Source organism: Otolemur garnettii, unplaced genomic scaffold (genome assembly GCF_000181295.1).
Source record: "Otolemur garnettii isolate 467f Iridium unplaced genomic scaffold, OtoGar3 scaffold00018, whole genome shotgun sequence".
Classification (NCBI taxonomy): Eukaryota; Metazoa; Chordata; class Mammalia; order Primates; family Galagidae; genus Otolemur; species Otolemur garnettii.
The window spans coordinates 17,956,353-17,970,151 of NW_003852413.1; the positions used below are offsets into that span (position 1 = coordinate 17,956,353).

The 13,799-nt window shown below is 38.3% G+C and overlaps 1 protein-coding gene across 10 annotated transcripts in view; it reads left to right on the forward strand.

Moving 5' to 3' along the window:
* Positions 1 to 13,799, forward strand: part of CDC27 (cell division cycle 27) — a 90,382-nt gene that overhangs the window by 30,437 nt on the left and 46,146 nt on the right. For all 10 annotated transcript variants that reach the window (XR_002772393.1, XM_003786224.3, XM_003786223.3 and 7 more), the window contains 3 exons: positions 10,174 to 10,271; positions 11,369 to 11,523; positions 11,629 to 11,840. Coding sequence is in view for 9 of the 10 variants with exons in the window: in XM_003786224.3 (XP_003786272.1) it covers positions 10,174 to 10,271; positions 11,369 to 11,523; positions 11,629 to 11,840 (465 nt within the window). In the remaining variant the exon portion in view is untranslated. The remainder of the gene's footprint in view (positions 1 to 10,173; positions 10,272 to 11,368; positions 11,524 to 11,628; positions 11,841 to 13,799) is intronic.

Sequence of the window (13,799 nt, forward strand, 5' to 3'; positions counted from 1 at the left end):
TACTTGGGAGGCTGAGGCAGGAGACTTGCTTGAGCCCAGGAGTTGGAGGTTGCTGTGTGAGCTGTGATGCCATGGCACTCTACCCAGGGGGACAGCTAGAGGCTCCTGTCTCAAATAAATAAATAAATAAATAATTTATGGGTCAAAGAGAAAGTCTCATTGGAAATTTAAAAAATACAATGAACTGAAAGAAAAGGATAAAACAGCATATTAAAAACTAAATATGCACGTGGGATGTAATTAAAGGTATCTTAGGGGAAGTTTGTAGCACTAAATGCTTATATTATAAAAAACCAGTTTTGGCTAGGTGCCCATAGCTCAGTGGTTAGGTTGGAACCTGTCTCAGCCCTGCTAAACAACAGTGACATCTGCAACAAAAAAAATAGCTGGGTATTGTGGCAGGCGCCTATATTCTAGCTACTTGAGAGGCTAAGGCAAGAGAATCGCTTACGCCCAAGAGTTTGAGTTTGCTGTGAGCTGTGATGCCACATCACTCTACCCAGGGTGACATAGTAAGATTCTGTCTCAAAAAAAAAAAGGTTTCAAATCAATCATCTAAGCTTTTGCCAAAAGAAACTAGAAAAAGAAGAGCAAAATAGACTCAGCGCCTGTAGCTCCAGTGGCTAAGGCTCCAACCACATACACATGAACTGGTGGGTTCAAATCCAGCCTGGGCCTGCCAAACAACAATGAGAACTACAACCAAAAAATAGCTGGGGGGTGTTAGGCACCTGTAGTCCCAGCTACTTGGGAGGCTGAGGCAGGAGAATCGCTTGAGCCCAGGAGTTGGAGGTTGCTGTGAGCTGTGAGGCCACAGCACTCTACCCAGGGTGACAGCTTTTGAGGCTCTATCTTAAAGAAAAAAAAAAAAAGAAGAAGAGCAAAATAAATCCGTGTAACAGAAAGGAGGAAAAATTGTAATCAGTGAAATTAAAAATAGAAAAACAGTAGAGAAAAATCACTAAAACCTAAAGCTAGTTCTTTGGAAAGTCAATAAAAACTTATTAAAAACTCTACTAATACTGACCTGAGAGAGAGGAGACACAAATTACTTAGGAATTAAAGAAAGAACCTGAAGATATTAAAAGGATCTGATTCTGAGGGTCAGCGCTTGTAGCACAGTGGTTACGGCGCCAGCCACATTACGCTGAGGGTGGTGAGTTTGAGCCCAGCCCGCAGCAGCTAAAACAACGACAAGTGCAACAAAAAATGGCCAAATGCCTGTGGTCCTAGCTGCTTAGGAGACTGAGGCAAGGGAGTCACTTAAGCCCAAGAACTGTGATGCCACACACTCTTTGAGGGCAACATAGGGAGACTCTGTTTCAAAAAAAAAAGAAAAAAAAGGATCTGATGCTGAAAACTTAGAAGAACTCCATGTACATGAATTTGACAACTGCGATGAAATGGACTAATTCCTTGAAAACCATACGCTATCAAAACTCACCCAAGAAATAGAAATCTGAATAATCCTAACATTATGAAAGAAATTTTGAATTACTATGAGTAATTCAAATGAGTAATTACTGTGAGTACGTGATAGTGGTATATATTTATGGGATATAGGTGGTATTTTGATACAGGCATATCATGTATAATGGTCAAATCAGGGTAATTGAGATATCCATCACATCAAGCATTTTATTGTTTTTTTGTATTAGGGACATTCTAATTCCATGCTTTTAGTTATTTTAAAATATATAATACATTGGCCAGGCACAGTGACTCAGACCTATAATCTCAGCAGTCTGGGAAACTGAAGTGGGAGTATCTCTTGAGGCAACATACAAGACCCCCGTCTCTACAAAAAATAGTATAAAATGTATAATAATTATTAATTATAGTCTCACCTATTGCGTTACACAATACTTACATCATATTCTGTTTTTGTACAAGATATTTTAATATATCTCCAATTCTACATAATCTTTTCAAGAAAAATGCTAGTACTTTCTAAGGCCAACATTACCTTCATTCCAAAAGAAAATACTGTACTTCAAATAGAAAACTATAGATCAGTATTCCTTCTGAACATAGACACAAAAATCTTCAAGAAAATATTAGCAAATCAGGGCTGAGCACAGTGGCTCAAACCTATAATCCTAGCACTCTGGGAGGCTGAAGCCGATGGATTGCTTAAGCTCACGAGTTTGAGACCAGCCTGAGCAAGAGCAAGACCCTGGACTTGGCACCTGTAGCTCAGTGTTTAGGGCACCGGCCACATACACTGGGTCTAGTGGATTGGAACCCAGCCTGGGCCTGCTAAACAACAATGACAACTACAGCAAAAAATAGCTGGGTGTTCTGGTGGGCGCCTGTAGTCCCAGCTACTGGGGAGGCTGAGGGAAGAGGATAGCTTGAGCCCAAGAATAGGAGGTTGCTGTGAGCTATAACACCATGGCACTTTACCTAGAGCAATAAAGTGAGATTCTGTCTCTTAAAAAAAAAAAGGCAAATCAAACAAATCTAGTGATATATAAAAATAATAGTAAAATCCTCTGAAAAATTAAAAATAGAATTATTATATAATTCAGCAAATCCACTTCTGGGTACAGGCCAAAAAGAATTGAAAACAGCATCTCAAGTGGCCAATTGACTTTGGAAAAAAGCAAAAAACATTTAATGGAGGAATGATATCCTTTTTAACTGATGATGATATGGTGCAATTGAATGTTGGTAGGCAAGAAAAATGAACCTTGACCTAAACCTCAAATGTAAAACATAAAACTGTGGGCAGCACCTGTGGCTCAGTGGGTAGGACCCCAGCCCCATATACCAAGGGTGGTGAGTTCAAACCTGGCCCTGGCCAAACTGCAACAAAAAAATAGCCAGGTGTTGTGGCGGGTGCCTGTAGTCCCAGCTACTCGGGAGGCTGACACAGGAGAATCGCCTAAGCCTAGGAGAGTTGGTGAACTGTGACGCCACAGCACTCTACTGAGGGTGATAAAGTGAGGCTCTGTCTCTAAAAAAAAAAAAAAAAAATTAAAGTTAAAAAAAAAAACCAAAACATAAAACTATAAGGCTTTTGGAAGAAACTATAAAAGAAAATCTTTGTGACCTGGGGTTAGGCAAAGAATTTTTAGACATGACACCCATAAGACAGTATACAAAATACATAAAAGAAAAAACTGGCATGTTAGGCATGGTGGTAGCCATTGGGCATATGTATTCCCAGCTACTTGGAAGGCTGAAGGAGGAGGATCACCCAAGCCCAGGAGTTTGAAGTTGGCATGAACTATGATAATGCCATTGCATTCTTGCCTAAGTGACAGCAAGATCTTGTCTCAAAATTCAAATAACTAACTAAATAAAAAGTTCAGTTAGAAAATGGGCAAAATACTTGAATGGAGCCTTCACCAAAGAAGATAATATGAATGGTAAATAAGCAGGTGAAAAATGACCAAATCATTAGCCATTAAGGAAAGGCAATTGAAAACCATCACTAGATAGCAATATATACCTATTAGAATAGCTAAAATAAAAACTAACAATAACAAGTGCTAGTGAGAATGTAGAGCAATAGGATCCTCATACATTGCTGTTGGGAATGTAAAGTGATACCTGTACACGAAAGTTCATAGCAGCTGTATTTGTAAACACCCCAAAGTGGCAAGAATCCAAATTCAGTGGGCAAATGGGTGAACTAGTTTACAGTGGACTACTGCTCAGCAATAAAAAGGAATATACTATAGTATTGATACATAAAATAATTTGGATGTATCAGTACTATACATTGGATCTCAAGGACATTATGGCAAATAAAAAAGTCAGTCTCAAAAGTCTACATTCTCGGCTCAACACCTGTGGCTCAACCTGCTAAGGCACCAGCCATTTACACCTGAGCTGGCGGGTTTGAATCCAGCCTGGGCCCACCAAACAACAATGATGGCTGCAACGAAAAACTAGCCAGTGTTGTGTCGGGTGCCTATGGTCCCAGCTACTTGGGAGTTGGAGGCAGGAGAACCACTTGAGCCCAGGAGTTGGAGGTTGCTGTGAGCTGTGATGCCACGGCACTCTACCCGGGGTGACAGCTTGAGGCTCTGTCTCAAAACAACAACAAAAAAAGTCTACGTTCTATATAATTCTCTGTATATTATATTATTGATGTGATGAAATTTGAGTGATAGACTAGGCACAGTGGCTTATGTCTATAAACATCTAGAACTCTGGGAGGCCAAGGCAGGAGGATTGTGTGAGCTCAGGGATTTGAGACCACCCTAAGCAAGACCAATACCCGAGATCTATTAAAACTAGAAAAATGAGCCGGGTATTGCAGTGGGCACCTGTAGTCCCAGCTATTCAGGAGGCTGAGACAGGAGGATCAGTTGAGCTGAGGAGTTTGAGGTATGATGCACTATACCTGAGGCAACAGAGTCTGTCTCAAAAAAAAAAAAAAATTATAGTGATAGAGAGCAGATTAGTGTTTCTCAGATTAGGATTAGTATGAGAATGCAACTATAAAGGAGTAATTGAAGAAGTTTCTTTGATTTTGGTACAGTTCTATATTTTGATTATGGTGATGGTTATACAAATCTGTAAATGTAATAAAATTTTATAAAACTATTACACACAAATGAGTACATGTAAAAACTGCTAAAATCCAAGTAAGCGCTGTGGTTTAGTTCACAATATTATATTGATGTCAGTTTCCAAGTTTATATTAGATGTTGTTATTGAGGGAAGCTGAGTGTGGGGTACATTACTCTGTACTATTTTTACAACTTTTATATCAGTCTAAAAATATTCTAAAATAAAGTTTTTGTTTTTGTTTTTTAGAGACAGAGTCTCACTTTGTCACCCTCAGTAGAGTGCCATTGTGTCACAGCTCACAGCAACCTCCAGCTCTTGGGCTTAGGCGATTCTCTTGCCTCAGCCTCCCGAGTAGCTGGGATGGGACTACAGGTGCCTGCCACAACACCCAGCTATTTTTTTGTTGCAGTTTGGCAGGTTTGAACCCGCCACCCTCGGTATATGGGGCCAGCACCCTACACATAGAGCCACAGGCCCTGCCCCCAAAATAAAGTTTTAAAAAGAAAGTGTTAAAATGACAAAAATGGCTTGTCGCCTGTGGCTCAAGCAGCTAAGGTGTCAGCCATATACACCTGAGCTGGCGGGTTCGAATCCAGCCTGGGCTCGCCAAACAACAATGATGGCTGCAACCAAAAAAATAGCCTCATAGCTTGAGGCTCTGTCTCAAAAAAAATGACAAAAATTGTCTTGGCACTTGTAGCTCAGACGCTAGGGCGCTAGCCACATACACCAGAGCTGGAGAGTTCAAACCCAGCCCAGGCCTGCCAAACAACAATGACAGCTACAACCAAAAAATAGCCAGATGTTGTGGTGGGCACCTGTAGTGCCAGCTACTTGGGAGGCTGAGGCAAGAGAATCACTTCAGCCTAGGAATTTGAGGTTGCTGTAAGCTGTGATGTCACGGCACTCTACCAAGGGTGACATAGTAAGACTCTGTCTCAAAAATAAATAAAATCTCAAAAATGCTTTAGTCATGTATTACTTAATGATGGGGGTACATTCTGAGAATGCATCCTTGGGTGATTTTTTCTTTTTTTTCTTTGGTTTTTTTTTTTTTTTTTTTTTTTTGCAGTTTTTGGCCAGAGCTAGGTTTGAACCCGCCACCTCCGGCCTATGGAGCCAGCATCCTACTCCTTTGAGCCACAGGCACCACCCATGGGTGATTTTTTTCATTGCAAACATCATAGAGTATGTTTACGCGTACATAGATGGGATAGCCTACCACACACTTAGGCTATATGGTATGGGCTGTTGCTCCTAGGCTACAAACCCAGGCTATACCTTGTTACTGTACTGAACACCATATGCAGTTGTAACACAGTGGTATTTGTATATCTAGACAAATCTAAACAAAGAAAAGATACAGAAAGAAAAAGTATAAAATACCATATGTTTCTTTTTTCTTTTCTTTATTCCAAAATAAAGTTTTTATTTTTGTTTTTGTTTTTTAGGGACAGAGTCTCACTTTATCACCCTCAGTAGAGTGCTGTGGTATCACAGCTCACAGCATCCTCCTTGTATAACCGTCACCATAATCAAAATATAGAACTGTACCAATATCAAAGAAAAGAAACATATAGTATTTTATTTATTTATTTTTTTGGAACTAAAAAAAGGATTATGTTTATTGAGGGCAAGGGGATGCAAATAATGTAAAAAACAAAGCTTATCTGGCATTTAATTAACTTTTTCTTCTCTAATTGACAAATGGGAGTTGGATTTTATTTGTATATATTTTAAGGATCCTGATCTGCTCATGAAATCCTTATATAGGGAGAAGCTATGGGGCAGATGTTTGAAGCAATCCTTTGAGAGAACACTTTTCAGGGCAGAGTAATTGCTCGGTTCTGCCTACTCCTTTCCCTTTTGCTTCAGGTATAGTACAAAATAGTCATTGCACGAGATATGAGGTCCGCAATTAGGGGAAAGAAGCCCTGGAAGCCCACTTTGCCATCTCGGCACTGGTCCAGGTCCTTCATTATTTTGTCTAAGGCCAGAGGGTCTTTTTGATTTTCCAAAAATCTCGGGAACTCCTTTTCCATGAGCACTCTGAGGCCCTCCTTTGTTAAATAGCCTTTATCCCTGGCAAATTTGTGAAACGTGAACATTATAGTTTCCATGGCGTGCCCATCTGAGATGGCATTTTGGAAAGGTCTACTGATGTCGGCCGAGAGGTGCACCGGACGCTAGCTGGCTGGGGTATGGGGCAGCAAACAGAACCCTCGACATACGGTATTTTAATCTTATGCAACTACCATCATGTATACTGTCCATTGTTGTCCAAAATGTCATTGTATGACATGTGACTGTATATGTATTACTAATTATTTTTAAATAAAATTATTAATAAAGTTTTCAAAAGTGCAGTTGAATCAGGTCCTCTGGAGGGTATGTGGTATGTGCATACATACACATACATACACACACGATAGTAAGTCATGAAAAACAAAGGTGTTTTTCCCTATCCAAGGATTATGAATGGGTTACTTTTATTCATCATAAAGATTAAAAGGTTGGCTCGGTCCCTGCAGCTCAGCAGCTAGAGAGGCGGCCACATACCTCAAAGCTGGTAGGTTTGAACCCAGCCCACACCTGCTAAACAACAATGACAACTACAACCAAAAAATAGTCGGGCGCTGTGGCAGGCACCTGTGGTCCAACTACTTGGGAGGCTGAAGCAGGAGAATCACTTAAGCCCAAGAGTTTGAGGTTGCTGTGAGCTGACACCACAGCACTCTACTGAGGGTGACTGCTTGAGACTTTGTCTCAAAAAAAAAAAGAAAAGAAAAAAGATTAAAACATTGACTACCAAAAATGGAACAACCCTGCCCCCAAACTGGCTTTTCATTTTAGCCATCATATTCCTGTCTTTTGACCAGTATTATACCCAGTAATCTCAATACATACATAAGGCTTTGTAGCTAAGGATGTTAAATTTTCTTTTCTATATTTTTGATAGACATTTTGATAGCCGTTTTAGTCTTTTTGTCTGCTATAACACATGAGACTTTTTTAGGATACAACTGATACTGGGTCTGATTCCTAAAGTAACTTTATTTCTTCCTAATACCATATAAATAGATTTTCTTACCCCTATTCTTGGGGAAACTCCTGGCTTGATTTTGTGTCCTAGCCACCCAATTTTAGTAAAAATTTCTGTCTAAATTTAATAGTACCCTAAGCGTTTTAATTTTCTTAAAAAATTTTTTAAGAAAAATTCTGTCTGTCCCCATTTATTTTCTCTATTGAATAATTCAAGGTTTTATCTCCCACTCTAGATTATTATAATTCCACATCTGGCTTCTTCCCTAGGTAACTCTTATATAATTTATACATGTATCTATCTGTGTATATATATCTGATCTCTTAGCAGACGCTAATTTTGATTTAAATGTCTTGTATCTTATGGTCTATTAAGTAGGTCATGCCTCATTATAAATATTAGCCTTGCCAACTTGCCAAAAATTTGAGAGAATTTTTCTTTTGCTAACGTAAGAAGAAAATACAATTATCATTTAAATAATATTAGAAAAATTTTTTATCACAAAGGACCATCTCTTACATTTCCAGAATATTTACTCTGAATAAATTGTTTTACCTTGCTTAAATCAATGTTTACATCTTTTCTGGTCATTTAAATAAATCATACAGCCCCCTCAATGCAACTTTTAAAATTATTAATAAAAGTGTTTGTTTTGTGTTAAATTTTACAAGCTACTTGAAAACAGGAAAGAGGTGATATAAAAATGAAAAAGACCAAATTCCCTGTTCTCAGAAAGCTTGTAATAATAAGTTATAAGACAGAATGCATGAAAAAATAAATAGGCAGACTATGTATGGTTAATACTGTAAGAGAGAAGTACCTTTATAGCCCGAAATGAACAGATAAAGAGAAACATGAGGTATTAACTGGGATCTATTGATAGTTTAGATGAGAAGCAATAAGGAATCATAACAGTGAAGAAGAGGGAACTTTATGCCAAAGATAAAATGAAAGTACATGAATTAAGACTTCTGACTGGCTATGAAGGTCAAGAAAGAAGAATGAATCAATGCTATCTCTAGGAGTATTGAGTCTGTGAACTTATAGGAATAGTGATACCCTTAAACTGCACAAAAATAATGAGGAAAAACAGATTTAGGCAGAAAAGATGAACTTGATTTTGAACTTAAGATAAGGAAGTAAACTAGATTAAAATGCCAGTAGGCAGAGGAAAAGTAAGTTTGAAATCAGGAAAGTAGGTTTATTTGTCATCTGTATAGAAGAGATTTTCATCAGAGAAAATTTTATAAAAAAGGGGACTGAGGACAGAGGTAATGACTTCTATATTCATTGATTAATATTATCTTTACTTTTTTTTTTTTTGAGATAGTCTCATTTTGTCACCCTCAGTAGAGTGCTGTGGCATCATAGCTCACAGCAACCTCTTACTCTTGGGCTTAAGTGATTCTCTTGACCCAGCCTCCCAAGCAACTGAGACTACAGGCTCCCACCACAAGGCCCAACTATTTTTTTTGTTTAGCAGGCTTGGACTGGGCTCAAACCCACTAGCCCTGGTGTATGTGGCCAGTGCCCTAACCACTGACCTACAGGCACCGAGCCTATTATCTTTAATTTTTTTTTGCAGTTTTTGGCCGGGGCCAAGTTTGAACTCGCGACCTCTGATACATGTGGCCGGCGCCCTACTCCTTTGAGGCACAGGCTCCTCCCTATTATCTTTAATTTTTTTAAAAAATTTTATGAGGCTCCAGCTTGTTGGAAATAATGGCTTTTATTTGGGAGCTAAAGAAGAAAATACTATAGAACTTCTGTAAATTGACCACCTAAGAAGTGTAACAAACTTGTCCATATGCAGAAGTGTTCAATATAAGGAACTAGGTCTACTGTACTTATATGTACATATGGTACCTATCTGGTCTATGAAAATTAGATCAACTTGAGAAGGTGGTCAATGTAGGAAGGTGGTCAACTATGCATCTTTACAATTACCACTTGAATGTTACAGTAAAACTCAAGAATGAGACTGGAGCATTTGGCTTTCTGTGTCTCCTTCAGAAACTAGTATCTGACAGGAAATTTAAAGTAATGGTAATATTCAGAAGAAGAAGGCAGTGATAGTTTCTTAGCATTTCTTTGAATTCATGTCCTATTTGCTTTTGCTTGACTTTTGCCTTGAACTGTCCTAAATAATAAGAGATTAGAAGGTAGTAAAGAGGCTCAGCGCCTGTGGCTCAAGCTGCTAAGGCGCCAGCCACATACACCTAAGGTGGCGGGTTCGTATCCCCAGCCCAGGCCCGCCAAACAACAATGATGGGTGCAACCAAAAAATGGCCAGGCGTTGTGGCGGGCGCCTGTAGTCCCAGCTACTTGGGAGGCTGAGGCAGGAGACTCGCTTGAGCCCAGGAGTTGGAGGTTGCTGTGAGCGTGATGCCATGGCACTCTACCCAGGGGGATAGCTTGAGGCTCTGTCTCAAAAAAAAAAAAAAAAAGAAGGGAGTAAAGAAAAAATTGATAATTTAGGGAAGCATCAAGAAAAGTGCTCTCCGAACTTACATAAATACGATTTGCCTAATTTTCTTACCAAAAATTTCTTTATAATGTTTTGGAATTTGTATTTCATTTAATTGATTTGTTTCTCTCCATAGCAAGACAGATCGGCTTGCCAAAGGATCAGAATGTTACCAAAAGAGCCTTAGTTTAAATCCTTTCCTCTGGTCTCCCTTTGAATCATTATGTGAAATAGGTAGGTTTGTGTGGGGGTGGGAGTGGGTAGATTCCCAGTTTCCTCTTTTTTCCCCTACTTTTTGGAAAGTAAAATAAATCATCCACAAGAAAAATATTTTGCAAAGCTAAGCACTGTTAACATTGAGAATAAGAAATAAGTTAAAATAGTAAATTTCAGGAATAATGTGAGTTTTCATTACTCTACCCCAAAGATAAAATTTAGTGGTTTTTTTTCTGTTTATCCAATCTCCCTTTAATATTTTGTGTCTTCTAGAAAAGCTTATGTTGTATGTTTAACCCTAATCAAAATTGTTTTCTACTAAAAGAAATTAATAAGATTTCTAAGGAAATTAATACAGTGCCTGGAGCAGAATACCTGGACAAAGGAGAGAATATGTCATTATTATGCTCTAGTATGCATAAAGAGCCATTTTAGAACATTGTTATATCTGTCTATATACAAAAAGGTACCTCAGCCTTTCTTATAAAATACATTGGGTTTTAACTCTTTAGTTTTCTGCTTTAAAATAGAGAAATCTGCATTTTCCTGTGATCTGTTAACATTTAAAATTAGCATCCTTATAGTTTAGTTTATTTCCTAAATGTATAGCTTTATTTTAGGGGTAACTTTTATGATAAAGTTGATATATGGTCTTTGGGGTGGTAATTTGATTAGCAGAAGTGAGGCCAGGCTTGGTAATTCACACCTATAATCCTAGCACTTTGAGAAGCTGAGGCAGAGGGTTTTCTTGAGGCCAGGAGTTTGAGACCAGCCTGGGCAACATAGTGAAACCCTTTCTCTAGCATTAAAATAAAAAATTAGTTGAGCCTCGTGACTCGCGCTTTTAGTCCTAACTACTCTGGAAGCTGAGGAAGGAGGAGGATCATTTGAGCTCAAGAGTTAGAGCCTGCAGTGAGGTATGCAGTCTGCATCACTGCACTCCAGCCTGGCGTGCAACAGTAAGACTCTGTCTCAAAAAGAAAAAGTAAAAAAAGAAAGAAATGGACAAGAGCATTTTTAAAACTCTGAGTAAGGTCTTATTTCTACTGATTTAGTATACTCAAAAAATCTATATTCCTCATTTTCTCAGTGGCAAACTTTTTTTTCTCTCGCAGGTGAAAAGCCAGATCCTGACCAAACATTTAAATTAACATCTTTACAGAACTTTAGCAATTGTGTGCCCAACTCTTGCACAACACTAGTATCTAGTCATAGTTTATCTCACAGACAGCCTGACACAGTTCTTATGGAAACACCCCAGGACACAATTGTAAGTGTATCATACTTTAGTGATTAAAATTTCCCGAAAATTGCAAAGAATGATCTGAGCTAAATAATATATTGTAAATGACATGATAGAAATTTTCTGTTTCAGGAATTAAACAGACTGAATTTAGAATCTTCCAATTCAAAGTACTCCTTGAATACAGATTCCTCAGTGTCTTATATTGATTCAGCTGTAATTTCACCTGATACTGTCCCTCTTGGAACAGGAACTTCCATATTATCTAAACAGGTTCAAAATAAACCAAAAACTGGTCGAAGTTTATTAGGAGGATCAACTGCTCTTAGCCCATTAACCCCAAGGTAAGTCAAATAAAAGATACTTTAAAATGTGCCAAAAATACTCAGTGATCTTATAATAATTCATATTATTAATAACATAAGTTAATGTGAATAGCAACTTCCTAAGTCACTCTGTAAATAGGGGCATTTTGTTTTCAGAAAATGAACTAAAAGAAACATAGCAAATGTGATAAAGAGTTAATATTAAATATTAGAGAAATTTTTAAAACTCTCAAACATGGGCAGGTGCAATGGCTCACACCTATAATCCTAGCACTCTGGGAGGCTGAAGTGGGTGAAGGACTTGAGCTCAGGAGTTGAAGGACCAGCCTGAGCAGGAGTGAGACCCTGTCCCTTCTAAAAAGTAGAAAAATTAGCCAGGTTTTGTGGGAGACATCTATAGTCCCAATTACTCAGGAGGCTGAGGCAAGAGGATCACTTGAGCCCAAGAGTTTGAGATTGATGTGAGCTATGATTAAGGTGACCAGATTTTAACATTGGTAAAGTGGGACACCATTGGGGGGAGGGGGAGTGTCTTAATTAAAAATTTGGTCTATATGGAGCAACAAAAATTTTCTTAGAACACAAAAATAGTATTGTAATATATATTTTTAATTTCAACGTAAGTACAATTTACAAATACAATACATTAAAAAATTATGTATAGTATTATTTTATTCTTTGGCATAGTTCTCATTTGAGTGAATTTTTTTTAGAAGATTGCTGTCGTTATTTAAAAGGTCATGAATTTTTTTTTGGGGGGGGGGACAGAGCCTCAAGCTGCTCCCCTGAATAGGGTGCTGTGGCATCATAGCTCACAGCAACCTCCAACTCCAGGGCTCAAGCGGGTCTCGTGCCTCCGCCTCCCAAGTAGCTGGGACCAAAGGTGCCTGCCACAATGCCTGGCTATTTTTTTTGGTTGCAGCCATCATTGTTGTTTGGCAGGACCGGGCTGGATTCAAACCCGCCACCTTAGGTGTATGTGGCTGGTGCCTTAGCCACTTGAGCCACAGGCGCCAAGCCAAGGTCACAAAAATTTTCACAAGAATTTGTTAAATTATATTTCACACATAAAATGACTTAACACTTAATGTCTCAACACTTAATTGTGATTTTTCTGATGTCCACACTTTATTTACCATAGAAAAAAACACGTTCGCAGCGTTAGTTCCTGGTAAGGACAGCGCATATCCCACAATTTTTAGTGCATTATTGTATGGAACATGGTTTGTTTCAAAATGATGAAATATTTCTAAACATTTGTTCTCTATTGTGATTTTTGCTGATGCCCAAGATTTAACCTTTTCCTTATCAATATTTTTTTTAATAATGATACCTCGTAAGTTGTAAGTATCACTTTCAAGGCCGGCACTAGAGTTTTTGCCGCCACTATAAAATGTAAATAATACAAGTACTGTCTGATAAATTCATGAAATAAATAAATTACTTACTTAAATTATCTGAATAGCTGATTTGTTAACATCACTTGTTTAACTAGCACTAGCACGCAGTATGATGTATATCATCTGAGAGATAGTTACAAAATGTTTTCATAGTTGCCAGTGCCAAAAAATGCCATTGTTCATTAAGTCCAAACAATGGTGGTCGAATTCTAACAACTGATCAACAATGCGAACGTTGATAAGCAGTTTTTGATAATCAGTTCTCAGCAATTATTTGTTATTATTAAAGTTTAACATGATAAAATTAATAAAAATAATATAAAACTCATATCCTGGCGAAATAGCCACATGGCAGCTGAAAACCTTATATATTCCCTTCCCGTTCTCCCACCGTTCCCTAGCTTGTCATGCATTCTTTCCAAAAATCGGGACTTTTTTAAAACGCTGGGGGATGTGGGACAAACTGTTAAAAATCAGGACTATCCCACCAAAAGCGGGATGTCTGGTCACCATAGATGCCATGGCACTTTACCCAGGGCAACAGAGTAAGACTCTCTCAAAATAAACAAACAAGGCT